The sequence below is a fragment of the Mobula hypostoma genome, chromosome 26 (assembly GCF_963921235.1).
Source record: "Mobula hypostoma chromosome 26, sMobHyp1.1, whole genome shotgun sequence".
In the NCBI taxonomy this organism is placed as follows: domain Eukaryota; kingdom Metazoa; phylum Chordata; class Chondrichthyes; order Myliobatiformes; family Myliobatidae; genus Mobula; species Mobula hypostoma.
The window spans coordinates 31,180,965-31,205,850 of record NC_086122.1 but is presented as its reverse complement, the minus strand read 5'-3'; the positions used below and the strand labels follow the sequence as shown (position 1 = coordinate 31,205,850).

The following is a 24,886-nucleotide window of genomic DNA, read 5'->3' as shown; positions in this document are numbered from 1 at the left end:
CTGTGAATCTGTTGGGGTCACCTATTGTGACAGGTGCTCCCAATGTGGCCTCCTCTGCCCTGGTGAAACCCGTTGTAAATCGGGGGACCGCTTCAGCGAGCACCTCCGCTCCAGCCCAGTGGCCAAATCTTATAATTTCGATTCCATTCCAACACGTCGGTTTATGGCCTCCTCTTGTGCCAAGATGAGGAGGTGGAGGAGCAACACCTTATATTCCATCTGGGTAGCCTGCAACCTAATGGCATGAGTATCGATTTCTCCTTCTGGTAAGAAGTTACTATTTTCCTCCCTCTCCCCTCTTCTTCTATTCCCCACTCTACCCTTTTACCTCTTCTAACCTGCCTATCACTTCCCTCTGGGTCCTGTCCTCCTTCCCTTTCTCCTATGGTCCACTCTCCTCTCCTTTCAGATTCCTTCTCCACAGCCCTTTATCTTTCTTACCCACCTATCACCTTCTAGCTTGTCCTTCCTCCCCCACCCCACCACAACATTTTTACTTTGGCGACTTCCCTCTTCCTTCTCAGTCCTGAAAAAGGGTCTCTGCCTGACCTTCTGAGTTCCTCTAGCATTTTGCGTGTGTTTCATAGAATCAAAAAGCTGTAATATTTGTCGCTGTCTTATAGAGTCAGAATTGTATAGCGCAGAAGTGGGACCTTCACCCCAACTTTTGTCCATGCTGACCACCAGGTCTATCTACCTTTGTTAGGCCCATATCTCTCTGGTCAATATTTATCCAAGAACTTGTTCAAGTCCTTCTTAACCACTTCAATTGTGTCTGCCCTTACCATTTCGTCTGGCGGCTTCTTCCACTTACTTCCAGGCTATGAGTGCAAAGTATGCTTCTTAGAGCTCCTTGAAATATGTCCCCTCTCACCTTACACTGGGGTACCCAAACTGGGGCCCAAGGACTCCTCAGTTAACGGAAGGGGTCCATGGTTTAAAAACAGTTAAGAGAGGGCCTGGGTCCTAATGTGGGGGGACAACCCAATGTTTGGACACACTGGGCCAGATGGACTGAAAAGGTAGGGTGCCAGGGCCAGAGGTGAGGGTCGGGCCGGTTCTGCTCACTGCTCTGTGACGTTTACTCCACTCTCCACGGCGCCGAGGCTGTGGGCCTGCGCCATCTGCTCCGGGATTCGTGTCCGTGAGCTTCGCAACGATTTGCTCCACCGTGTGATGAACGGAGGGCGAGCCTGTGGGCCTGGTCCGGGCTTCGAGTCTACGGACTCACTTTCATTCTAAATGCTGCTGCCTGCCTTTATTGTTTGCACAATTTGTGTTTTTTCCCCTCTCTCTGCGCATTGGGTGTTGATCTTTTTTTAAAAAATTTGCTTCTTTCGGGTTTTTGTTCTGTGGCTGCCTGTAAGCAGACAAATCTCAAGGGTGTATACATTCTTTGATAATAACTGCACTTTGAACCCCTGTCTTAAACCTATGACTTATTGCTTTAGATCCTCCCACCCTAGGAAAGACCCCTATTACCTACACCCCTCATAATTTTATAACACTTTATAATGTCACTGCTAAGCTTTCTGGTGAGAATAAGCTATGCTTTCCAACAGGTAAAGCACTGCGGGTGAATCTCCTCTGCACTCTTTCTAACGTTACTACATCCTGTAGTGCTTGGTAGCCAGAGCTATACACAGTACTCTGATAGAGGTTTACAAGATTATGAGAGTGGACGGGGAGTATCTGTTTCCCCAGGGTGCAAATGTCCAATACCAGAGGGGATGGATGGAAGATGAGACAGCGGGTAGGTTCAAGGGGGCTGTGAGGGGCAAGGTTTTTACTCAAGAGAGTCGTGGATGCCTGGACTGTGCTGTCTGGTTTGAGGAAAATACATTAGAGGCTTTTAAGAGACGTTTAGATAGGTATATGGATGCAAGGAAGATGGAAGGATATAGACACGGTGTAGGTAGGAGTGATTAGTGTTTAAATGTTTTGGATTTGTTTTTTTTTAAACTGGGTCAGCAGAATGTTATGGGCCGAATGGCCTGCTCCTGAGCTGTACTCTTCTATGTTCTGTCTCCAAGTGCCGCCTAACTAACGTCCTGTGCAGCTGCAGCACGACAACCTAACCCTTATACTTAGTGAAACGGCCAATGGAAGCAAATTTTCAGTGAGCTATGAATCTGTTCCCAAGTCCCTCTGTAGAACAACATTCCTGAGATTTCTGTCACTTCCTGTATATGTCCTGCTGGTATATTGTGTCCCAAGTTGTACTACTTCACACTGATCTGGATTAAGCTCTCTCTGCCATCACTTGGCCCAACTTTCCAACAACTCTATGTTTCTCTGTAGCTTGCATTGCTATCTGGAAATCAGCGGGTCAAGGCAATAAACAGACATTTTGGGTCAAAACCCTTCATCTAATCTCAGCCCAAAATGTCGACTGTTGATTCCGCTCCATAGAAATAATTAAAACACCAATTAACAGTAACGTCAAGACTTGAATCCTGTGCCAGATTAGACAGAGAGTGGGATTTGATTGGTAATCTGTAGCATAAAGTAGGCCGGGTAATTTTTTTAAATAGGTGGCATTTTCTAATTTTTTAATTTGCCCCCACCACCCAGGATATGCCCTCCTCTCATTTCTACCACCTCGAGGAGGTAGAGAAGTCTGAAGGCACACACTCAACGATTCAGGAAAAACTTCCCAGCCATCCAGCTTCTGAGTGGACATTGAACCCATGAACACTACCTCACTAGTCTTTTATTTCTACTTTTGGCATTATTTAACTATTTTACGTTTTATACACACACACACTTACTGTAATTCGCTAAGGTAACACTGTAAGGTCGCTAGTTCGAGCCTCAGCTGTGGCAGCGTGTTCGTGTCCTTGAGCAAGGCACTTAACCACACATTGCTCTAGTGTCTGTGCGAGGAATGGCGCCCCACACAGACTTCCAATCTGCGCCTTGTAAGGCATGAAAATGCCCGACGCAGGCCTCTCATGGTCTGAGTCGACGTTCCCTCCCCCTCCCCTACTGTAATTCAGTGTTTTTCTATTATTATGTATTGCATTGTACTGCTGCCGCAAAGTTAACAAATTTCAAAACATACGCTGGTGATATTAAACCTGATTCCGTTTCTGATTTACATCTATCACTTAAATCTGCTGAGTTCCTCCAGCATTTTGCGTGTGATATTGAAGATGTCCAGCCTCTGCAAAGTCCCTTCTGCCTTCCTGGCTACCCACCATTCTACTTATTGATCACCAAGTCATTTACATGTGGCAAACAACCATGGTCATCACCAATCTCTGTAGTCTGTGATGAGGCCACACTCAGGGTGGAAGAGCAACACCTTATATTCCGTCTGGGTAGACTCCAAACTGACGGCATGAATATCAATTTCTCAAACTTCTGATAATTGTCCCCTTCACCATTCCCGCTTCTCTCTCTCACCTCACCTCCTTACCTGCCCATCACCTCCCTCTGGTGCTCTTCCTCCTTCCCTTTCTTCCTTGGTCTTCTATCCTCTCCTATCAGATTCCCCCTTCTCCAGCCCTTTAGCTCTTTCACCAATCGACTTCCCAGCTCTTTACTTCACCCCCTCCTCCTCTCCCAGTTTCACCGATCGCCTACCACCTTGTACTTCTTCCAACCCTCCCCCCTCACCCCAGCCACCTTCTTATTCTGACTTCAACTCTTCCAGTCCTGATGAGGTGTCTCGGTCCGAAACGTCGACTGTTTACTCTTTCCCTATAGTACCCCACTGCTTAGAGTCTTCCATCAAGAAAACCACCCCTCCAATGCTAACCTCTGCTTCTGGTAAGTGAACAACCTCTTTGTAGCCGCTACTCGAACAAGCCACCACCACTTAGAGACTAAGCACGGTGGGGAGGGGTTGACCCTGTTGGAAGTGCTCTGCAATCCAAATAACAAGGTTCCGAAGTCAAAGAATACGTTCGATCTTTTATTAAGAAACTAGCAAAACAAACAATCTTGAAGTGATAAAAACTAATGAAACAAAAACTGGCAATATAAAGAAATAAACAGTGTTAGCGTATTCAGCTTTCACCACTGTAATTAAAGTTCAAAGTACATTTATTATCAAAGTATAAATTATACAACCGTGAGATTCATGTGCTAACAGGCAGCCACACAACAAGAAACCTGAAAGAACCCAATTTTAAAAAAAGACCAACACAGAGAGAGAAAACAAATTGTGCAAGTAACAGCATTCAGAACAAAAATGAGTCCATAGACACAAAGCCCGGAACAGGCCCATAGCCTCGGTTCATCACACAGCAAGGCAAATCAGCACGAAGCTCATAGACACGAAGCCTGGAGCAGTCTCACAGCCTGAGTGCCGCGGAGAGCAGAGCAAACGTCACAGAGTAGCGAGCCGTATCGGACTGACTCTCGTCTTCGGTCCAGAGACCCTGCCTTTTCAGAGCATCTGGGCCAGCACCTAAACTGTCCTAAAACCGGGTTGTCCCCTGAACTACGACCTGGGCCCTGCCACAGCGATATGCTGGGCCGGGACCCCACTATCACATAATTAAACAAACTTAAGAGGTGAACAAAAACGCTCAACACTCCCTTAGCTCTAAACTGACCTTAAAGACAAAGCTCTGCATCGCCGACAACCCATCCCACATGACAAACTACCCAAATACAATGCAGATTGACAACAGATACGTGGCTCCTACACTGCTGCTTTTGAGATGGACGCAGTCTTTAACAAAGATAGCATCAGCAACTTCTCATGGCAATTTATCAATTCACAGGTGACTGCTTACCTTGTTTTCTGCCTTGTTGCGAGATGTGTTCTGCCTGTTTCTGATGGGCTGCATTTCCGTGGTTCCATTTCTTGTGAAGATTCTCCAGCACTCTGCTGGTGCTTTCCGGGATCCTGGAAGACATTCCAGCAATTTTTCCACATCAAAACATAATATACAATCTGAGGGCACCAGATTTACAATACAAATCTCCCAATATTCCGCCCACCTCCATTTGACAAGAACAATGACTTACTTACTGCCCGTTACACCACTGGCGTTTCGGGCAGCAATGAAGGTCCTCCATCTCCGGTGGCGTTCAGCACTCCCTTCGTCACGTCAGTAGCTTTCTCTCAGTTTTCACTACTGTCAGTTATGCAAGTCCCAGGTGGAGACTCAGGAATACCGTCACACTCAGATGCAGAAGGATTCTTCATTGCTGTTTCAGTAACAGTTTTGTTCAACCAGTCACTGAGCTGAAACCCCGAACCTGGAGGACCAGTGGACCACTCTTAGTCTGGTCTCTACCCTTTGACCTGTTTGGTATGAGTGACCCTACTGAGACCCAAAGTGTAAGGCCCTGACTCTAGCCAACATAGCTCACCAGGTCTTTGAGGCACACAAACCTCCTAACCCAACGACAAGGTGGAGGACAAGAGCAAAGAGAAGCTAGGAAAACATAGAATTGAGGAAAATGAAACAGGAGAGCAGGTTGCAATGCTGGTAAAGTGATATTAGATGCCATTTAATGAAAATATATAAAAAAAACTTTTCAGCGATGTACAAATTTTGGTATCACTTAGTGAAAGGAAGTAAAACCAATTGCATGACCTTATCAGGACGGAGATTTCATGAGGAAAAATAATAGGCCAGATTTTGCTGTATGAATAATGTTTTGGTGAAGCACGTTCTGTGCTATAATGGGGAAACACGAATTAAACTTGTGGTATCTGCGCATGCATAGTTAAAATGCACCAATGTAGGGATCTCCTCTCCTGCATACATCCAACAGAACGATCATCAAAGCATGAACTTGAGCTAATTCTCCACTAAGAAACAGCTTTGAGTTCAGGAACAGTTAACTACCCCTCAACCATCAGGCTCTTGAACCAAATGGGATAACTTCACTCGCCCTCTCATTGAAATGTTCCCACAACCTAAGGACTCACTTTCAAGGCCTCTTCATCTCGTGTTCTTGATATTTATTGCTTACTTATTTATTATCATTTTGTTCTTTTTGTTGCTTGCACAGTGTGTCGTCTTTTGCACACTGGTTGAGCGCCCAAGTTGGTGCGGTCTGTCATTGATTCTATTATGGACTTCAATAACAAATTTACTTTGAACTTTTGAACCTTGTGAGGACACAAGAGATTGCAAGTGCTGGAAGCTGGAGATGCTGGAGGAACCCAGTGGGTTGGGCAGCACAGGTGGAGTGAAACGGACAGTCAACACCCTTCAGCTGGACTGACAGATAGAGCAGCGGTCACCTTTGTAAAGATGTGAGGGGAAGGGACAGAACAAAAGCATAACAATCTTGATTGTTTTTGACATACAGAAACATTTAACAATTAAAATTAAGTGCCTAATTACAAATTACTTTTTTAAAAATAGACTTTCTAAATTTACGAAGATGCTTAGAAATAATTAAAACATTAATTAAGAATAACATCAAGAGTTGAATCCCGTGCCATATTAGAGTGGGATTTGATTGATCATCTGTAGCATAAAGTGAGCCTTTTAATTTTTTAAATCTTCTGTATTTTCTAAATGTTTAATTTGCTTTATATATATATATTTTAGATCTAATTTATTACTTTCTTCCTTAATAATCCTCGTATGAGTTATACTAACCTCTCGGGGTTAATACTGCCTGCAGCTCATTGGTGGTAACACTTCTACTTCTTCCACGTGGGACTTTACACGGACCCAAAGGAACTGACTAAATCTTGGCTCATTAAAAACTGACAAGTACAACAGTGAAGAACTCCCTCCTTCAATTAGCTGCCTTCAATTTTGTGCTTCAGTTTCTAAGAAAATACATGCTAATCAACCATATTCAATAGTGATCGTTACAGAGGCTCAGTTAGAGACTTCCATACATTATTTAATTCACTCCAGCAGTACAAGACAAATTCACCACATAACATCTTATACAATGTAAAGACAAAAAAAAATCGATTATTGCCTGTTTACCTTTACCTCAGGGACTTCCTCTTCCCCACATTCAGGAACGTCAGTGTCTTTTACTCTTCCATCTGCAGCCTTTTCTTCAGAAATATCTTGTTCCAGTGTTGAATTATCGTCTTCCTTAAGTATGCTTGATGAAGATCCGGACAAGACAGCATCCTGAGTTTCAGGATCTGCTTCACTGCTGCTTGGTGTGTGGTCTCTCTCATCTGAGTGTTCATCTGCACTACCTTGCAGAGGAATTACCACGGCAATGCTATCGACTGTTATATGATACAGCTCCTCTGATTTCTCTATTTCAGTAATTTCGTAAATAGAATTTTGGTTATGCTTTTCAGACTTGACACTTTGATTAATCTTTTCATCCACTTTCAATGTAGAAACATTTGTCATCAAGGCATCAACTTGATCACTTGCTTCTAAATCATTAATAACAAGGCAGCTTTTGGGCAAATGTGATGTACTTGGGGAAAATAAAGAAGAGAGATTATGTGTATGCTCACCGAATGCACCAGCACCTATTCCGTTCACATCACCACATTTAAGTGAATCAAAGTTATTATCAATGTCATCATTTGAATCCTGGAGAATCACATCTATTTCCTCAGATGTGAAGTTAGTTAGATCATCTTCATCATCTTCCTCTTCCTCCAGTTCCAACAATGAGTCATCAAGGTCTTCATTCTCATCTGATGTTTGATATGAAGAAACGGGCCTTGTGCCTGCAGCTACACCTGGATCTCCTGTCAAGTTATTCAACTGGAAGTGAGGTCGACGGTCTGCTGGTGACTCCATTATTTTGGAACGTGGTTTATTACCAGAAGACAAGGAACACGTTTCTTCAACAAGTCTTGGCTTTTTGAATGGAACATGCAAATGAGCAGTGGGTGAAATTCCTTCCTTGAATTGAGGAACATTCAACTCTTTTGCAGAAGAACATCCAACAGGTGCATTATCATTACCTCCAATCTTCAGTTCCAAGTTGCAAAAGACTCCATTTTCATCTCCATCCATTATTATTTTCACAGTGGATCTGTTACGTCCCCCTAAAAAGTATATATACTTTATTGATACACTTAATGTAGGGTCTTTAAAAGGACAGATGAAATGCTAGCAACAACTTGCATTTATATAGCACTCTTGACAAAGCTAAACGTCCTAAGACACTTCACATGAGCTCCAGCCAAACAGAATTTGAGCCCAGGCCGTAAAAATAAGCTGCATTGCTATGGCGACAAAGGGTTAGTCCAGGAAGCAGGATGCATGAAGGGAAAATGAATAAGAGGTTGACAATGAGAAGACTCTGGCAGTGGAACCCAGGGCCATTGTTTAAAGGTTCAATTTAATATCAGATAATGGATACAGTACACAACCTGAAATTCTTACTCTTAATAGACATCCACGAATATCAGAGAATGTAGACAGTATACAACCTGAAATTCTTACTCTTCACAGACATCCACGAATATCAGAGAATATAGACAGTATACAACCTGAAATTCTTACTCTTCATAGGCATCAATGAAACAGAAGAAAACCCCAAAGGGTCAATGCCAGAAAAAACGTTAGAACCCCAAAGGCTCTCCCAACCCCTCCCACACACAAGCAGCAGCAAAGCATCACCCCTTCCTCCCCCTCCCTATTTGTTCCAGCAGGAAGCACAGTGCCCACCGCCCACAAAGCAAGCAATTGCAAAGCCCATAATCTGCAGCCTGCAACGTGAAGTCTCCACTGTGATCAGAATCAGAGATACTTGAATTGTCTCCATCTGGGAATTTGGGAGCAGCAAGAGGGTCCAGAGGTATAAAGGGATTTAAAAATTAGGGAAAATTAAACCCAAAGCATTGCCAACTAAGACCCACACTAAGAGTCAGTGGAGGAATGGACACTGGTGCAGGTTAAGACACGGCAGTCATGGCCACAAAAAATGCAAGGTAGGAGGAGTGCTAAGGGTACAAGTTGGTTGGAAGCAACAAAGTTATGGCTACAAGTTTCAGCGACAAGAGTAATGGCAGGTATAATGGCACCAGTGGACTTAATATTAAGGATGTGGGGGCAGAAGTTTACCTGCGGGTCAAACAGGTCCCAAAGCTGCAAAAGATCCATTCATCCTCAGACAACACTAAAAAGGTGAGGGGGCAAAGCTGCAAACAGATTGTTGCAGGGACAGAACACAGCGATTATAATCTTCCCAACATTTAACGACTGGCTTCTTCTTATACATTCCCATATAATATTCTCAAAATAATGAAACTAGCTCAGGATTGGAATGAGGAGAGTGTCTTTATTCAGGAGGTGACGTAAGTTTAGAGATCTCAAGGGCAGCACGTGTGCGTAAAGGCTAGCTCAACGCTTTACAGAGCCATTCCCAAAGCTGCCTGTAAGGACTTTGCATGTTCTCCCAGTGACCGCATGGGTTTCCTCTGGGTGTCCTGGCTTCCTCCCGCATTCCAAAGACGTATTGGTTGGTAATTTAATTGGCGATTGCAAAATTGTCCCACGATCAGGCTAGGGTTAAAATCTGGGGCTTGCTGGGCGGTGTGGCTCGAAAGGCTGGAAGGGCTCAATAAATAAATATAGTGAGTGCATTAAAAATGAGAGGCTTCTGGATTTTATAGGATAGAAAGATGTATCTGAGGTTGGTGATCAGACAATCTTTCTGAAGGGCAAAATGGGTACGAGGGCTGATTGGCAGCTCCCAGTTCCATCCTTCAGGCTCATTATTTTCTTGTATATGGATGGAGAGGTGCAACTAAGCACTGTTAGCTGAGGAGGTGAGTTAGATGGGCTGGATGATGTCACTGCAGATATGGAAGTATGATGAGTTCTTGGGTGACGTCAACAACGGGCAACTTAGAGACAAGGAATGGTTGGGGATGAGAGGAGGGAGGAGTGGAAACGAGATACAAGAGACAACTTAAATACATGGAATGGTTGGGGATGAGGGAAGAAAGAAGTGGGGGAAAAAAGTCCAGAATGTTGCGGTTCCAGAGATTTTAGTGCAGAAACATGAGGGGAAATCATCATCAGTGATTACCTACCAGTAAAACAGATCTCTACATGCACTTGACAGAAGTCTAATACCAGAGGGCATGCATTGAAGGCGAGAAGGGGTAGGTTCAAGGGGGACATGTGGGCTAAGGTTTTTTACTCAGGAGAGTTGTAGATGCCTGGTATGGTGGTAGAGGTAAATACATTATAGAGACTTTTAAGAGACGTTTAGATAGGTTCACAGATGCAAGGACCATGGAGGTATATGGCCCTGGTGTAGGTAGGAGGGATTACTGTCTGGGTGTTTTTTTTTGCTAGTTTGGCACAAAATTTTGGGCTGAATGGCCTGATCCTGTGCTGCACTCTTCTAAGTTCTATGTAAATCTAGAGGAGGATGAGGCTGAAATATTGAGGCTTTTGTCCAGTGCAAACGCAAATGGGACAAATAGTCTCCTTCTGCATTGTATCCATTCCATGATACTAGGCCCAAGTGAGTAGCAGAAAATAAAGCTTCCGTCCTGGAAGTCACTGATGGTCCCAAGCCAGCCACACTCACCTTGTCTGAGCATGGAAGACTCACCTCACTGTCCTTCTGCCCCATGGTGTCAAGTGGCAGGGTCACAAATGTGCAGGTGCTTGCAGGGTCTGCAAGACATTACTTTCCACAAAGCAAAAACCCAATAGCGTGAATGGCAGCGATGCTTCACTTTCAAAGTGACGCTTTGAAAGGGAGAACACAACTACAGCTGTGAAGATCCCTGCTGCACCCGGTGACCCTGTGATCTCTGCCTCAGAGGCCGATGTTAGACTGTCTTTAAAGAGAGTGAACCCTCACAAGGCGGAAGGTCCCGATGCAGTACCTGGTAAGGCTCTGAAAACTTGTGCCAACCAACTAGTGGGAGTATTCAAAGACATTTTCAACCTCTCACTGCTAAGGGCAGAAGTTCCCACTTGCTTCAAAAAGGCAACAATTATACCAGTGCCTAAGAAGAATAATGTGGGCTGCCTTAATGACTATCGCCCGGTAGCACTCACATCGACAGTGATGAAATGCTTTGAGAGGTTGGTCATGACTAGACTGAACTCCTGCCTCAGCAAGGACCTGGACCCATTGCACTTTGCCTTTCGCCACAATAGGTCAACAGTAGACGCAATCTCAATGGCTCTCCACACGGCTTTAGACCACCTGGACAACACAGACAACTACGTCAGGATGCTGTTCATCAACCCTAGCTCAGTATTTAATACTATCATTCCCACAATCCTGATTGAGAAGTTGCAGAACCTGGGCCTCTGTACCTCCCTCTGCAATTGGATTCTTGATTTCCTAACCGGAAGACCACAATCTGTGCAGATTGGTGATAACATCTCCTCCTCACTGATGATCAACACTGGTGCACCTCAGGGATGTGTGCTTAGCCCACTGCTCTACTCTCTGTATACACATGACTGTCTGGCTAGGCATGGCTTAAATACCATCTATAAGTTTGCTTACGATACAACCATTGTTGGTAGAATCTCAGGTGGTAACTCGAGGGCATACAGGAGTGAGATATGCCAACTAGTGGAATGGTGCCACAGCAACAATCTAGCACTCAGCGTCAGTAAGACAAAAGAGCTGATTGTGAACTTCAGGAAGGGTAAAACGAAGGAACACATACCAGTCCTCAGAGGGATCAGAAGTGGAGAGAGTGAGCAGCTTCAAGTTCCTGGGTGTCAAGATCTCTGAGGATCTAACCTGGTCCCAACATATCGATGTAGTTATAAAGAAGGCAAGACTGCAAATATACTTTAACTTCAAATATATTAGGAGCTTGAAGAGATTTGGCATGTCAACAAATACACGCAAAAACTTCTATAGTTGTACCATGGAGAGCATTCTGACAGGCTGCATCACTGTCTGGTGTGGAGGGGCTACTGCACAGGACCGAAAGAAGCTGCAGAAGGTTGTAAATCTAGTCAGCTCCATCTTGGGTACTAGCCTACAAAGTACCCAGGACATCTTCAAGGAGCGGTGTCTCAGAAAGGCAGCGTCCATTATTAAGGACCTCCAGCACCCAGGGCATGCCCTTTTCTTACTGTTATCAGCAGGTAGGAGAAACAGAAGCCTGAAGGCACACACTCAGCATTCAGGAACAACTTCTTCCCCTCTGCCGTCCCATTCCAAAATGGACATTGAATCTTTGGACACTACCTCACTTTTTTTAAATATACAGTATTTGTGTTTTTGCACATTTTAAAAAAATCTATTCAATATATGTAATTGATTTACTTGTTTATTTATTATTACTATTATTTTTTTTTCTCTCTGCTAGATTATGCATCGCATTGAACTGCTGCTGCTGCTAAGTTAACAAATTTCACGTCACGTGCCGGTGATAATAAACCTGATTCTGATTCTCTCCTGGAAGGTCTTACTCCTGACGGATTTAGACAGAAGACATGACTAGGGCACAGTTTTGTCTTTTGTCAAAGCTGTCAAGGGTTAAAAGACCTTCTTCCATAGTGTATGACTCCGAGACCTCAAGTTATTATCTCCCTCTTACATATAGAGACACTTACAAATTATACAAGCTTAAGTCTTTGTTAAAAAAAAACTTTCAAAAATAAAAAAGCTAATTATAACTATAGAAAGAAATAAATATGTTATGCTGAAGTTAAATAAAAATCCCCCTTTGGCTCTTAATTCACGGGTCCAGAATGCTATTGAAAACTCTGGTACTTGGATACCATGCTCTGGAAGACAGAAGAAGAGGAGATCTTATAGAGAGATACAAAATTATGAGGGTTACAGTTAGAGTGAGGGCATGCAGACTTTTTCCCCTCAGGTTGGGTGGGACAAGAACTCGAAGTCATAAGTTTCGGGTAATAGGTGAAATATTTAGAGGGAACCCGAGGTAAAGCATCCTCACTCAGAGAGTGGGTGCGAGTGTGCTAGCTTGCACTGATAGATGCAGGTTCAATAATAACATTTAAGTGAAGTTTGGATAGGGACATGGATGGGGAGGGATATGGTGCGGGTGCAGGTTGATGGAATTAGGCAGGATGCAGACATCCCACCCTGCAAAAACTCATTTCAGGGAGGTAGCACCATCAATTTGCAGGAGACTCCCGGAACTCCCGGGAGAGGTGGGATGTCTGTAATAGAGTAACTCCTTAGCAGCTAGCCAGCTAGTTTAAATAACGTTAGCTATGCTAATGAACGAATGACACCTGTTAAACTCACCTCAACATGTCTTTTACAGTCTTAACCCACCATGGGCAATAGAAAAGTCACTGTTGCAAACAGTGCAGCGAGCAACACTGTCATTATTTTTGACCCCTATTAGGCAGGGGTACACTTTAGTGTCGTCTGGGGTGACGTACATTTTATTTTTTTCTTTTGGAACACTGCCACACTGACTTTTTTTGGAACTCTCTCGCTCGCTCGTGGTCGCTCTCACTCGCTCGTGGTCGCTCTCACTCGCGCTCGCTCTCTCGCGCTTGCTTTCTTGCTCTTGCTCTCTCTCGCTCTCTCACACTTGCTTTCTCGCTCTCACTCTCTCTCGCTCTTGCTCTCGCTCTCTCTCTCGCGCTTGCTTTCTTGCTCTCTCTCTCTCGCTCTCTCTTTCTCGTGGTCGCTCTCACTCTCTCTCGCGCTTGCTTTCTTGCTCTTGCGCTCGCTCTCAAAAAAATCAATTTCCGGGACATTGTATATAATTTGCGGGCATCAGGGTGCTACTATTAATTTGCGGGAGACTCCTGGAACTTCCAGGAGAGGTGGGATGTCTGCAGGATGCTCGGGTTGGAATGAACTAGAAGGGCCAAAGGGACCTGTTCCCCTGCTGGAGTTTTCTATGGCTTCATGCCTGCAGCAGGATTGGTGAAGTGATTTCTCCGTGTAATGGCGAAGAACTCCACCAAGAGTGGAACCCACTGCCAGATTCGATGTGGGCTCTCGTGACAGATGCTGTGTATAGAGAGACATTATTTCGAGCCATCTGTCTTCTCAGCAAGTCTCGGTCTTGGATGTTCGCTGTGCATGCAGGGATGACCATGACTTAGCAATGGTCTGTGGTTCCAATCCTCAAACTAGTTAGATTCACCCCACTGTTGCAAAAAGCTAAGCAGCTGCAGCTAGAATTTATTTAGGTTTACAAAACTATTTCAAGTTAAGCAGAATGCATGTTCTTTAGTTTCTCAAAATCCCTCAACACTAAACTCCTTCCAAAGGAAAATCTGTACAATTACCACTGTAGTGACAGTTTATTAACGGCTATGAAACCATCATGAATTCACAGTCTTTCTATGGACAAGTGAGTGACAGAACTCCTCCAAAGAATATATTCACAATGTACTCTAGTATAAATCAGACATGTACTTCAACAGCAATCATTATCAAAGCAAACTTGAAGTTCAGTTAAAATTGTACACTGTTTATTTAGCATCAAAAAACTGTAAGATTCTGCAGATGCTGGGAAGCCAGAGTAACACACACAAAACGCTGGAGGCACTCTGCAGGCCAGGCAGCATTTTTGGAGAGGAATAAAGAGTCAACTTTTCAGGCCTAGACCCTCTATCAGGATTCGCTATTTAGAAACATAGAAACATAGAAAACCTACAGCACAATACAGGCCCTTCAGCCCGCAAAGTTGTGCCGAACATGTCCCTACCTTAGAAATTACCAGGTTTACCTACAGCCCTCTATTTTTCTAAGCTCCGTGTACCTATCCAAAAGTCTCTTAAAAGACCCTATCGTATCCGCCTCCACCACCATTGCCGGCAGCCCATTCCACGCACTCACCATTCTCTGAGTAAAAAACTTACCCCTGACATTTCCTCTGTATTTACTGCCCAGCACCTTAAACCTGTATCCTCTTGTGGCAACCATTTCAGCCCTGGGAAAAAGCCTCTGACTATCCACATGATCAATGTCTCTCATCATCTTATACACTTCTATCAGGTCACCTCTCATCCTCCGTTGCTCCAAGGAGAAAAGGCCGAGTTCACTCAACCTATTCTCATAAGGCATGCTCCCCAATCCAGGTAACATCCTTGTAAATCTCCTCTGCACCCTTTCTATGGCTTCCACATCCTTCCTGTAGTGAGGCGACCAGAACTGAGCACAGTACTCCAAGTGGGGTCTGACCAGGGTCCTATACAGCTGCAACATTACCACTCGGCTCCTAAACGTCCCAGAATCAAACTACAGTCAGGATCGCTCCTAATCACCAACATCAGCAAATAGAGAAATAGTCATTTTGAGATTAACATGAATATATTTAATGGAAGAAAATACAACGTGCATCGTAACGAAACAGAATTTCTTCCACAGCTACAATTCTCAGTAAAATAAAGCAATGACGCAGACAGTAAAAGGTACAAAAAATGTTCTTGTGAAGGGTCTTTGACTTTCTCCTTCCACAGATGCTGACTGACCTGCTGGGTTGTTTCCAACATTTTCTGTTTCTAATTTAGCTACTAAGTTTAACAGATGATGTTCACAAATTAACTTTTATACATGGGAGGGATTTATATTTATATATACGGGGGGGGGGTTATAACCTGGTACTGCTATTAAATATAAATTATAAATCCACTTCCCAAACGAGCAAGTTGCTCTTCAAACACACTGCTCATTTAACATGAGAAACAATGACAACCATTTCAGTCTTTTGCATGAATCCGGCTGCGGTAATGCTAGTCAGCCACACAGAATGAGGCACTAAAGCACTAAAACAGAAACATACTACAAATAAAATAACATTAATTACAGTACTATAAATAATAAGATATTATAAGTGAAACTGAATACCATATTATATAAAGTACAACATAGCACCCTGTAGTAAAATGTCTTCTGTACTTTTAACAGCATATAGACCATAGGACCATGAGATATGGGCCATTTGGCCCATCGAGTCTGCTCCACTATTTCTTCATGGCTGATCCATTTTCCTCTCAGCCCCAGTCTCCTGCCTTCTCCCCATATCTCTTCATGCCCTGACCAGGAAAGAATCTATCAACCTCTGCCTTAAATATACATAAAATCCTATCCTCCACAGCTGCTTGTGGCAATGGATTCCACAGATTCACCACTCTCTGGCTAAAGAAATTTCTCCTCATCTCCATTGTAAAAGGACGCTCCTCTATTCTGAGGCTGTGTCCTCTGGTGCTAGACTCTCCCACCATATCCTTTCCACGTCCACTCTATCAAGGCCTTTCAACATTCGATGGGTTCACCCCTCATTCTTCTGCATTCTAGTAAATGCAGGCCCAGAGCCATCAAACGCTCATCATATGACAAGCCGCTCTTTTAACTTTATCTTTAACTGAAACTTCAATCATAAGTACTTCTCTCTAACTTTCAACACAAATCACAAGGGAGCTCATTCCTGTCTGTGCAATCAGCTTTCTTTCCAGTTTCTTTGCTAACGATCTTTAAATTTAGATAATACTCACATATATAGTTCTCTTTAACTCTAGGCGATTTTGAGTAAATCACTCATCCCAGCAATCCCTCAGACAGCCTGTTCCCATGTGTAGAGGAAACAATTCTATCCAGACCTACTTGCATATTGCCCAAAAGTTTCCCTTCCCCCATCTCTCCTTATTTGGTAAAACAAACAGACACACCTATGATAAGGTGATTCACCAAACCTCCTTTGACTGATGGCCTTTATGTCAATCTTCTTGGCAGCTAGTTTGTGAAGATGGCTCCTATTAACCATTTAAATAGACACCTATATTAAAAGGTGTCTCTCAAAAGAAAAGCATCCTTTCTCATCACATAAATATATGTATCCTGGGCATCTTTTTAAAAAGGAACATTTTTAAAAAGCTGATGATGGCTTTCAATCCAGCAACCAGAGTAACAAACGCTTCAGGGAAGAATCCAAGTGTGGTCCTGATGCGGGGTTCTGGCCTTGAATCACCAACAACTCCTTTCATCCCCACAGATGCTGCTTGACGGTGTGCTTTAGCTGATTGATTGTTATTTCAGATTCCAGCCTCTGCAATCTTTTGTCTATAACCATTCGAGTTTAATGGAACCAACAGAAACAAGTGATTTGCTGAAGAAATCCAGTAGGTCAAACAGCATTCGTTTATTCATTTAGAGACAAGTTGGAACGGGAGTTTCTGGCCCAACAAGTCACGCTGCCCAGCAGCCCAGCTATTTAACCCTAGCCTGATCACAGGGCATTTTACAATGACCAATTAACCTACTAAATGGTTTTGTATTCTGTATTTTTAAATCTTTTTATTAATTTTCCAAAATTATAAACAGAATAACAGTATTGATGCAGAGAGATTGGAATAATCTTATTGTTGACAAACATGTACGAAAAAAGACTTCAAATAATACAGGTGTAATAGACTTCCAAACTCTTAATACAGTTAATCATAGAGAAAAAAGAAATAAAATGAAAAAAATAATGCGAAGAAACCCCCCCAAAAAAACAAAAAAAATAAATACTAAACCCGAAGAAAAAACAAACAGAACAAAACAAGGCTAGCCCAATATCTTAAATCGAATACATTCAATAATGTCATCAACTCCGCTCCTCTATTCATATATTTTAAGTTAATAAGAAGGATTCGGAAAAGGTCAAATTACATCATACAAAAATGTTGAATAAATGGTTTCCAAGTCTATGGTTTTGTATTCTGTATTTTCGCTTGCTTCCTTTTTGTTGCCATGCCATTTGTGCAATTTTTTGCGCATGGGAGGAGGGTTTGATATTGGATGCTTTGCTTGGAATGGGTTGGTTCCATGGTTCTTCTTTGTTTTGTGACTGTCTGTGAGGAAAATGAATTTCAGGGTTGTAAACTGCATACATACTTTGCTTTGAATCTTTGAATTGGTACGCCTTCGAACTGTGGGAGGAAACCGGAGCTCCCGGAGGAAACCTACACTGTTTACAGGGAGAACATACAAACTCCCTACAGATGGTGCCTGAATTCAACTCCAAACTACGGTACACCCCGAGCTATAATAGCATCACACTAACCACTATACCATCGTGGCACCTAAAAGCATCTAAAGGAATCGCTGATATTTCAGTCCTGATTTTGAGCGAAACAAGAAAGTGGGCAATTCTTTTCCCTCCCACAGATGCTGGTTGACCTGTTGAGTTCTTCCATCAGAATGGTTCTTGCTTCAGATTCCAGCATCTACAGCCTCTCTTGTATCCTTGGTGGAACAAAAGTTGCCATTTCTCTCCAAATTTCAGACTATGTGGAGTTCAGAGCAGGAAAAAAAGATTCATTCCCTTCAGTTCACAGTATTTTTTTTTATAAAGAGTTTATTAAAAAAGCTCTGAGCTTCTTGCAGCACATTTGGTTTAAAAAAAATTAGTCATCTTTTATTTATGCTCATTTACGAGGAGTTAAACTCATGCTTGCTACAGATCATCTAGTGGATGAGATAAGCTCTTGAAAAAGACTAAACTTCCTATGCTTCAAAAACACTTCACTGGCTTTGCTATAATTCTTAAAGGTCATAATAACTTTTTCATTTCTAAAATAAATTATTCATTAGCTATAAGGTACATTTCAAATCTTAAATTAATTTCTCTCCCTTTAAAGAAAAACTTCTAAAGATCACAGGATGAAGAGGGTCATTAATTTTCTATGCAGAGAGATTGTAATACCATGACAACCAATTGCTTCTAATTGAATCTGGGATTTCTGCACCACCATTTCTGGAAGTCTATTCCACGAGATATGAAGAAAAGTCCTTTGAGTTATTGGTCCTACACTCATCTTTTATCTTTTAATTTATATTTTGTTCTCTCTGAGGCCACTGTCGGTCAGGGTCGACAACAGATATTGCATCCTAGTTGTCTAAACACGCAAGCCACGGCAATACGATATGGAGAGCAAGCTGTTGTTCATGCAGCTAGCTCCCCCGCTCCACACAGCTGATGAATCCAAAGGAAAAGCAGAGACCGATACAGTTTGGGACCAGCGCTGGAGTTGACAGTCAGCATTGAACTCAACGTAGCACTGCCTTACGGATTCCAGCACCGGATTTTTCCCTCGGGGTTTAATCGCGAAGCCGGCCCAATGTGGGTGTAGCCACAAGACAGCAAGGGTTTGAAATCAGAGTTTTCTTTCTCCTCGTTGAGCTGCCAACCATGGCTGACGAGCCCCATCTGCCAAAAATGACTAGTTTTAAGGCACCAGTAACCAGTTTTTACCCCTTCGCCTGCCAGTAGAAACGGACCCACGGGGCTTAATAGCTAAGCCACACATGAAGGCCAGCAGCTGGACTTGGTTGTCGCCTCACTATAGGAAGGATGTGGAAGCATTGGAAAGGGTACAGAGGAGATTTACCAGGATGCTGCCCGGTTTAGAGAGTATGCATTATGATCAGAGATTAAGGGAGCTAGGGCTTTACTCTTTGGAGAGAAGGAGGATGAGAGGAGACATGATAGAGGTGTACAAGAAATTAAGAGGAATAGATAGAGTGGATAGCCAGTGCCTCTTCCCCAGGGCACCACTGCTCAATACAAGAGGACATGGCTTTAAGGTAAGGGGTGGGAAGTTCAAGGGGGATATTAGAGGAAGGTTTTTTTACTCAGAGAGTGGTTTGTGTGTGGAATGCACTGCCTGAGTCAGTGGTGGAGGCAGATACACTAGTGAAGTTTAAGAGACGACTAGACAGGCATATGGAGGAATTTAAGGTGGGGGGTTATATGGGAGGCAGGGTTTAAGGGTCGGCACAACATTGTAGGCCAAAGGGCCTGTACTGTGCTGTAATATTCTATGTTGTCAGAAGCTATTCAAGGCACACGCCACTGGGAGCCTTTAATAGGTTGTGGGAGTCTGTCCCCACTACAAACCCCGGCTATAACAACCTTCTGAGACATCTTTCCAGGTCACAGTGGGCGCAATGGTAGCGTGGTGGTTCTGGAGTTCAAAGTTCAAGTCCGGTGCCATTCAGTAAGCAGCCTCCGTACATCCTCCCCATGGAATGCATGGCTTTCCTCCCACAGTCCAAAATGCAGACTGCAATTAGGTTAGGGTTAATCGGGGTTGTGGAGTTGCGGGGCCACCATGGCTCGAAGGGCCAAAAGGGCCTACTCCACCTTGTATTGCTAAATAAAAAGTTGGTGTGCTTCGTTCTTCCTTCATGACTCAGATCCCCATCACAGGAACTCAACTTCTTCCCTGCACACTGAAAATCTCCCCTGTAGCCTAGCAACCAGCACAGGAGGCGGAATTCAGAGTAGCCAGGGGGCTAAACAAGCGATCATCGCTCTCTCTGAATTGCATTCAGTAGCTCTCACAACCTCATTTACTGACAATAACTGCCATACATTGGTATGCACCAGTGAGCCCAATGTGCCCGTCGTTCTCGACATCCATCTCGTCAACATCTTGTACACAATAATTAACTCAGCATGAAGGTGATTCAGCGTCGTGTGGGGAACACCACAAATGCAGCTTAACGTCAAAATTCTGTTCAAAGATATTTAGCTGCTCAAACAGTACGTTGCTCATCATTCGTTGGGAGCAATTTTGAACGGTATTATCCAACAAGATTTTAAATATTCAAAAATGGCAGAAAATATCTGAAGACTAGGCCATTGCATTTTGAAGTTCCCAGATGCGTGCCAGTTTAATTCCGTTCCTCATTCCCACAACAACCTGTTTGTCCTTGGACTCCTCCACTACCCAGTGGAGCACTCAGTCGTCTACAACTCAACAGCATGAACATTCAGTGTTTGCACCACCTCTGATCCTGTTTTCTCCCTCTCTCACCCTGATCTACCTCCTCCACCTGCCCCAAACCTCCAATGCCCTCTTCCTTTCATCTTCTTTGCCTATTTGATTTGCCCCTCCCCTACACACCCCTTCCGCTGGATCCCTTCCCCCTACTGTTCCCATCTGCCCTCACTACCTCCATTTTCCTGTCAGATTCCATCATCTTCAACCAGTCACTATCTCCACCAATCACCTTCTCTTTCCTGTCAGATTCCATCATCTTCAACCAGTCACTATCTCCACCAATCACCTTCTCTTTCCTGTCAGATTCCATCAGCTTCAGCCAGTCGCTATCTCCACCAATCACCTTCTCTTTCCTGTCAGATTCCATCATCTTCAACCAGTCGCTATCTCCACCAATCACCTTCTCTTTCCTGTCAGATTCCATCATCTTCAACCAGTCGCTATCTCCACCAATCACCTTCTCTTTCCTGTCAGATTCCATCATCTTCAACCAGTCACTATCTCCACCAATCACCTTCTCTTTCCTGTCAGATTCCATCATCTTCAGCCAGTTGCTATCTCCACCAATCACCTTCTCTTTCCTGTCAGATTCCATCATCTTCAACCAGTCGCTATCTCCACCAATCACCTTCTCTTTCCTGTCAGATTCCATCATCTTCAACCAGGCACTATCTCCACCAATCACCTTCTCTTTCCTGCCAGATTCCATCATCTTCAGCCAGTCGCTATCTCCACCAATCACCTTCTCTTTCCTGTCAGATTCCATCATCTTCAGCCAGTCGCTATCTCCACCAATCACCTTCTCTTTCCTGTCAGATTCCATCATCTTCAGCCAGTCGCTATCTCCACCAATCACCTTCTCTTTCCTGTCAGATTCCATCATCTTCAGCCAGTTTTTGCCTCCATCTTCCAGCCACTGCTGCTCTTTTCATTCTTTTCTCCATCATATGCCTATCACCCCTCTCCACCTGAATCCATCTCTCACACCACTGGTTCCCCCTCAAGTCTTTATCCTGACTCCCTCCCTTCGACCTTCCAGTCAAGATGAAGGATCTCAATCTGAAATGTTGACTGGACATTTCCTTCTACAGATGCTACCTAACCCACTAAATCGCCTCTCAAAGATCCCATCGTGAGAGGAGGAAATGGGTGAGGGTGGCCAACAAGGGGCTCTGGTGAAGCCGTAAAGGCCAATCCCTGTATGGTAGAAACAATAGATTACAGAAGCATTGATGATCTTCAACCACACCATTGACTTTGGACAATGGAGATGGGAACACTGGGAGCTCAGGGTCCAGGAAGAAGAAAAACCTGCTAAATTCCTCCAGCAATTTATTTTTTGACATTTCTACATACAGCTTAGTTACTGGTACATGTTCACCAGTACGTCCATTAAAAATTCTTACACTTACATTACATCTGCATTCTACTACAGCAGGGGTTCCCAAACATTTTAATGTCATGGACCCCCCAACAAGGGGTCCGTGAACCCCTGTACTACACAGAACCAATCTTAAGTCAGTAAAAATGCTTTTGCCTCTATCATCAGGTCAGTACTACCAATTCTCACTCCAGAATATGATTATATAATCCATTATGCTCCATTAATGAAACAGCAAGAGTTTATCAGAATATATTCCTCAATCAACATCACAGTTTTATCAAGTTACATTGTTATTCTCCTCCACGCCTTGTGGCATACCGGCTGTCTGTTCTTTTTACGAGGATGAGTTGCTCAACCCAGCACGGATGGAAAGCATGCAAGGAACTGGCCGGATTCGAACCTGGGACCACTCGCCTCGAATTCTGGTGCTGGTGCCACTACACCACTGGCTGGCATCAAATTACCTGGCCACTTCCAAAGATTTATGTCAAAACTCCTCCTTCTCCTCGCTCCTTGTAGCCCCCTTAAGATAGAGCTATACTTCACAGAGCCCATAATCCTTCCTTGTACTAAGATGGACGTGGGACAAATTTACCCTGGTTCTCGCGTGCCTGCATTGTCCTCAGTGCAGGGGGAATATTATGTACATTTCATTTCCCTGAAAACTATGGGACCTGGTGATGAAGTTGAAGATATTATGGCCAGTGTTGTGTGGGTTAGGATCTTCCCACCCCTCCCCATACACCCAGCTCTGGTTTGCTACACGTTTTCCTCACAGAAGCTGCACACACTCCACGCAATTGCAATCTGCAAGTGCTCGCAACTGAGGCATGTTACACTCCCTACTGCAAGCAATGCTGATTATGTATCTGACATAAGAGACCCATAGTAAGGAATAGTGAATTCTTGGCTCCATAACGCAGCAGAGATCAGGGGAGATAATCACATAGCAGAGAGATAAAGGACGACTCTACACCAGGCAGTGAATATCTGTCATAGTCTCAAGGTAGTCACAAATTGTAGATTAAAGTGAAGTCAGTCTAGACACCAGCCTAACACTAACTTCATACATTCATGAAGGAAGCTTTCCTGTGGTGGGGGTGTTGGGATCAGATGGCACGGCCTCGGAGTGGAGGGACGTCCATTTGGAGCGAAGACATGGAGGAATTTCTTTGGCCAGGGAGCGGTGGGTCTGTGGAATTTGTTGCCATAGGTGGCCATGGAGGCCAAGTTATCAGGTATATTTAAGGAAAGAGGTTGATAGGTTCTTGATGAGTCACATGTAGGGTTGTGGGGAGAAGGTGGGAGATTGGGGCTGGGAGGGAAATAGATCAGCCAAGCTGAAACGGTGGAGCAGACTCGATGGTTCAAATGGCCTAATTCTGCTCCTACATCTTATGGTTTTATGAAGTAATAAAGGAATGACTCACAGTTCATGTGAACCACAGGCACAGAGTGTGATGCTATAACAGGCTTACCTCACTCTATGTGTACATAGTACATGCAGGGTAGAGATGGTGGATGGAAAAGCTGACAAAAACAATGAAAAACTGGATTGGGGAGAACTTGTTCCCGGACAAGCAACTCTCCTTGTTATAAAGAAAAAAAAATTGTTCTTAAGATAATCACAGGACTCCACGTGAATCCTTTCCACCTTCAACAGGGGTCCCCAATCTGGGGTCCGCAGACCTTTGCTTAATGGCAACAAGAGAAAATCTGCAGATGCTGGAAATCTAAAGCAACACACACAGAATGCTGGAGGAACTCAGCAGGCCAGGCAGCATCTACGGAAAGGAGTAAACCATCGACGTTTCGGGCCGAGACCCTTCGGTAGGACCTTGCTTAATGGTATTGGTCCATGGCATAAAAAAGGTTGGGAACACGCAACAATTCAGGAACAGTTTCTTCCCCTCTGATATCCGATTTCTGAATGGACATTGAACCCATGGACATTACCTCACTACTTTTTTTAAATTTCTATTTTTGCACTACTTATTTAACTATTTGATTTATATATCCTCATGTTTTTCTCTATCATGTATTGCATTGTAATGCTGCTGCAAAGACAACCAATTTCACAACGTATGCCGGTGATATTAAACCTGATTCTGAACCCCGGATCTACAAAATTCAAGAGGTGAAGGAAGGGGAGTTTGTGTCTGAAGGAAAGATTTGCCCTCTTAGCTGCCTCCAGCTCTTTTGGCCAATTGAATTCAGCTACAATGAAAATAGCATCAAGGTCCCGCATTTTAATGTCAACCAGACCATGCTTTTATGCTGCCTGGTGAGCTAGCGGACATCGAAACTTCCTTGTTCTTTTTATCTGAGAGGGCACATCAGAGACAGCAGACCATCAGCACTCTAATGATACTTTGTCACACTGGAGCGTGAGACCAATATTCCATCTTAACGGTGCAACCTCAGCCAACAGCCGCCTGATTTGGAAGATGAGGACGCTACCGCTGAACTGGCACTTATAGCAATTAGTGACACTGGCACATAGTTCCTGCAGCCCAGGTTTGGGTGCGACGCTTGGAGTTTGTGTGTTCTCCCTGTGACCTCCCATCGCTCCTTCACATCCCATAAACCTGCTGATACTTAAAAGACTGAAATTAATTACCCTGGTAGGAGAATCAGTGGACAGCTGGCAACCATGTCAGTGAGAAAGCGTTACAGGAAGATGGCATTTAGTGCCACGTATTACAGCTTGAGGCGTCAAAGTTTGGAGTTCAATCCCGGCGTCCTCCATAAGGAGTCTGCAAGTCCTCCCCATGGAACGTGTGGGTATTTTTCCACGGGCTTTGGTTTCCTCCTGCAGTCCAGAGATGTGCTGGTCAGTAGGTTAATTGTCCAGTGATTAGGTTAGGGTGAAATCGGGCAT

At 43.8% G+C, this 24,886-nt stretch overlaps 1 protein-coding gene across 6 annotated transcripts in view; it reads right to left on the bottom strand.

Annotated features, from left to right (window-relative positions):
- Positions 1-24,886, bottom strand: part of LOC134338295 (S100P-binding protein-like) — a 77,990-nt gene that overhangs the window by 21,595 nt on the left and 31,509 nt on the right. For 4 of the 6 annotated variants that reach the window (XM_063034040.1, XM_063034042.1, XM_063034043.1 and 1 more), the window contains 2 exons: positions 6,921-7,960; positions 4,749-4,861 (listed from right to left, as the gene is read on the bottom strand). In XM_063034040.1, the coding sequence (XP_062890110.1) occupies positions 4,749-4,861; positions 6,921-7,928 (1,121 nt within the window). In that variant the 5' untranslated portion in view covers positions 7,929-7,960. The remainder of the gene's footprint in view (positions 1-4,748; positions 4,862-6,920; positions 7,961-24,886) is intronic. The other 2 variants (XM_063034044.1, XM_063034045.1) reach the window with 2 other exon arrangements.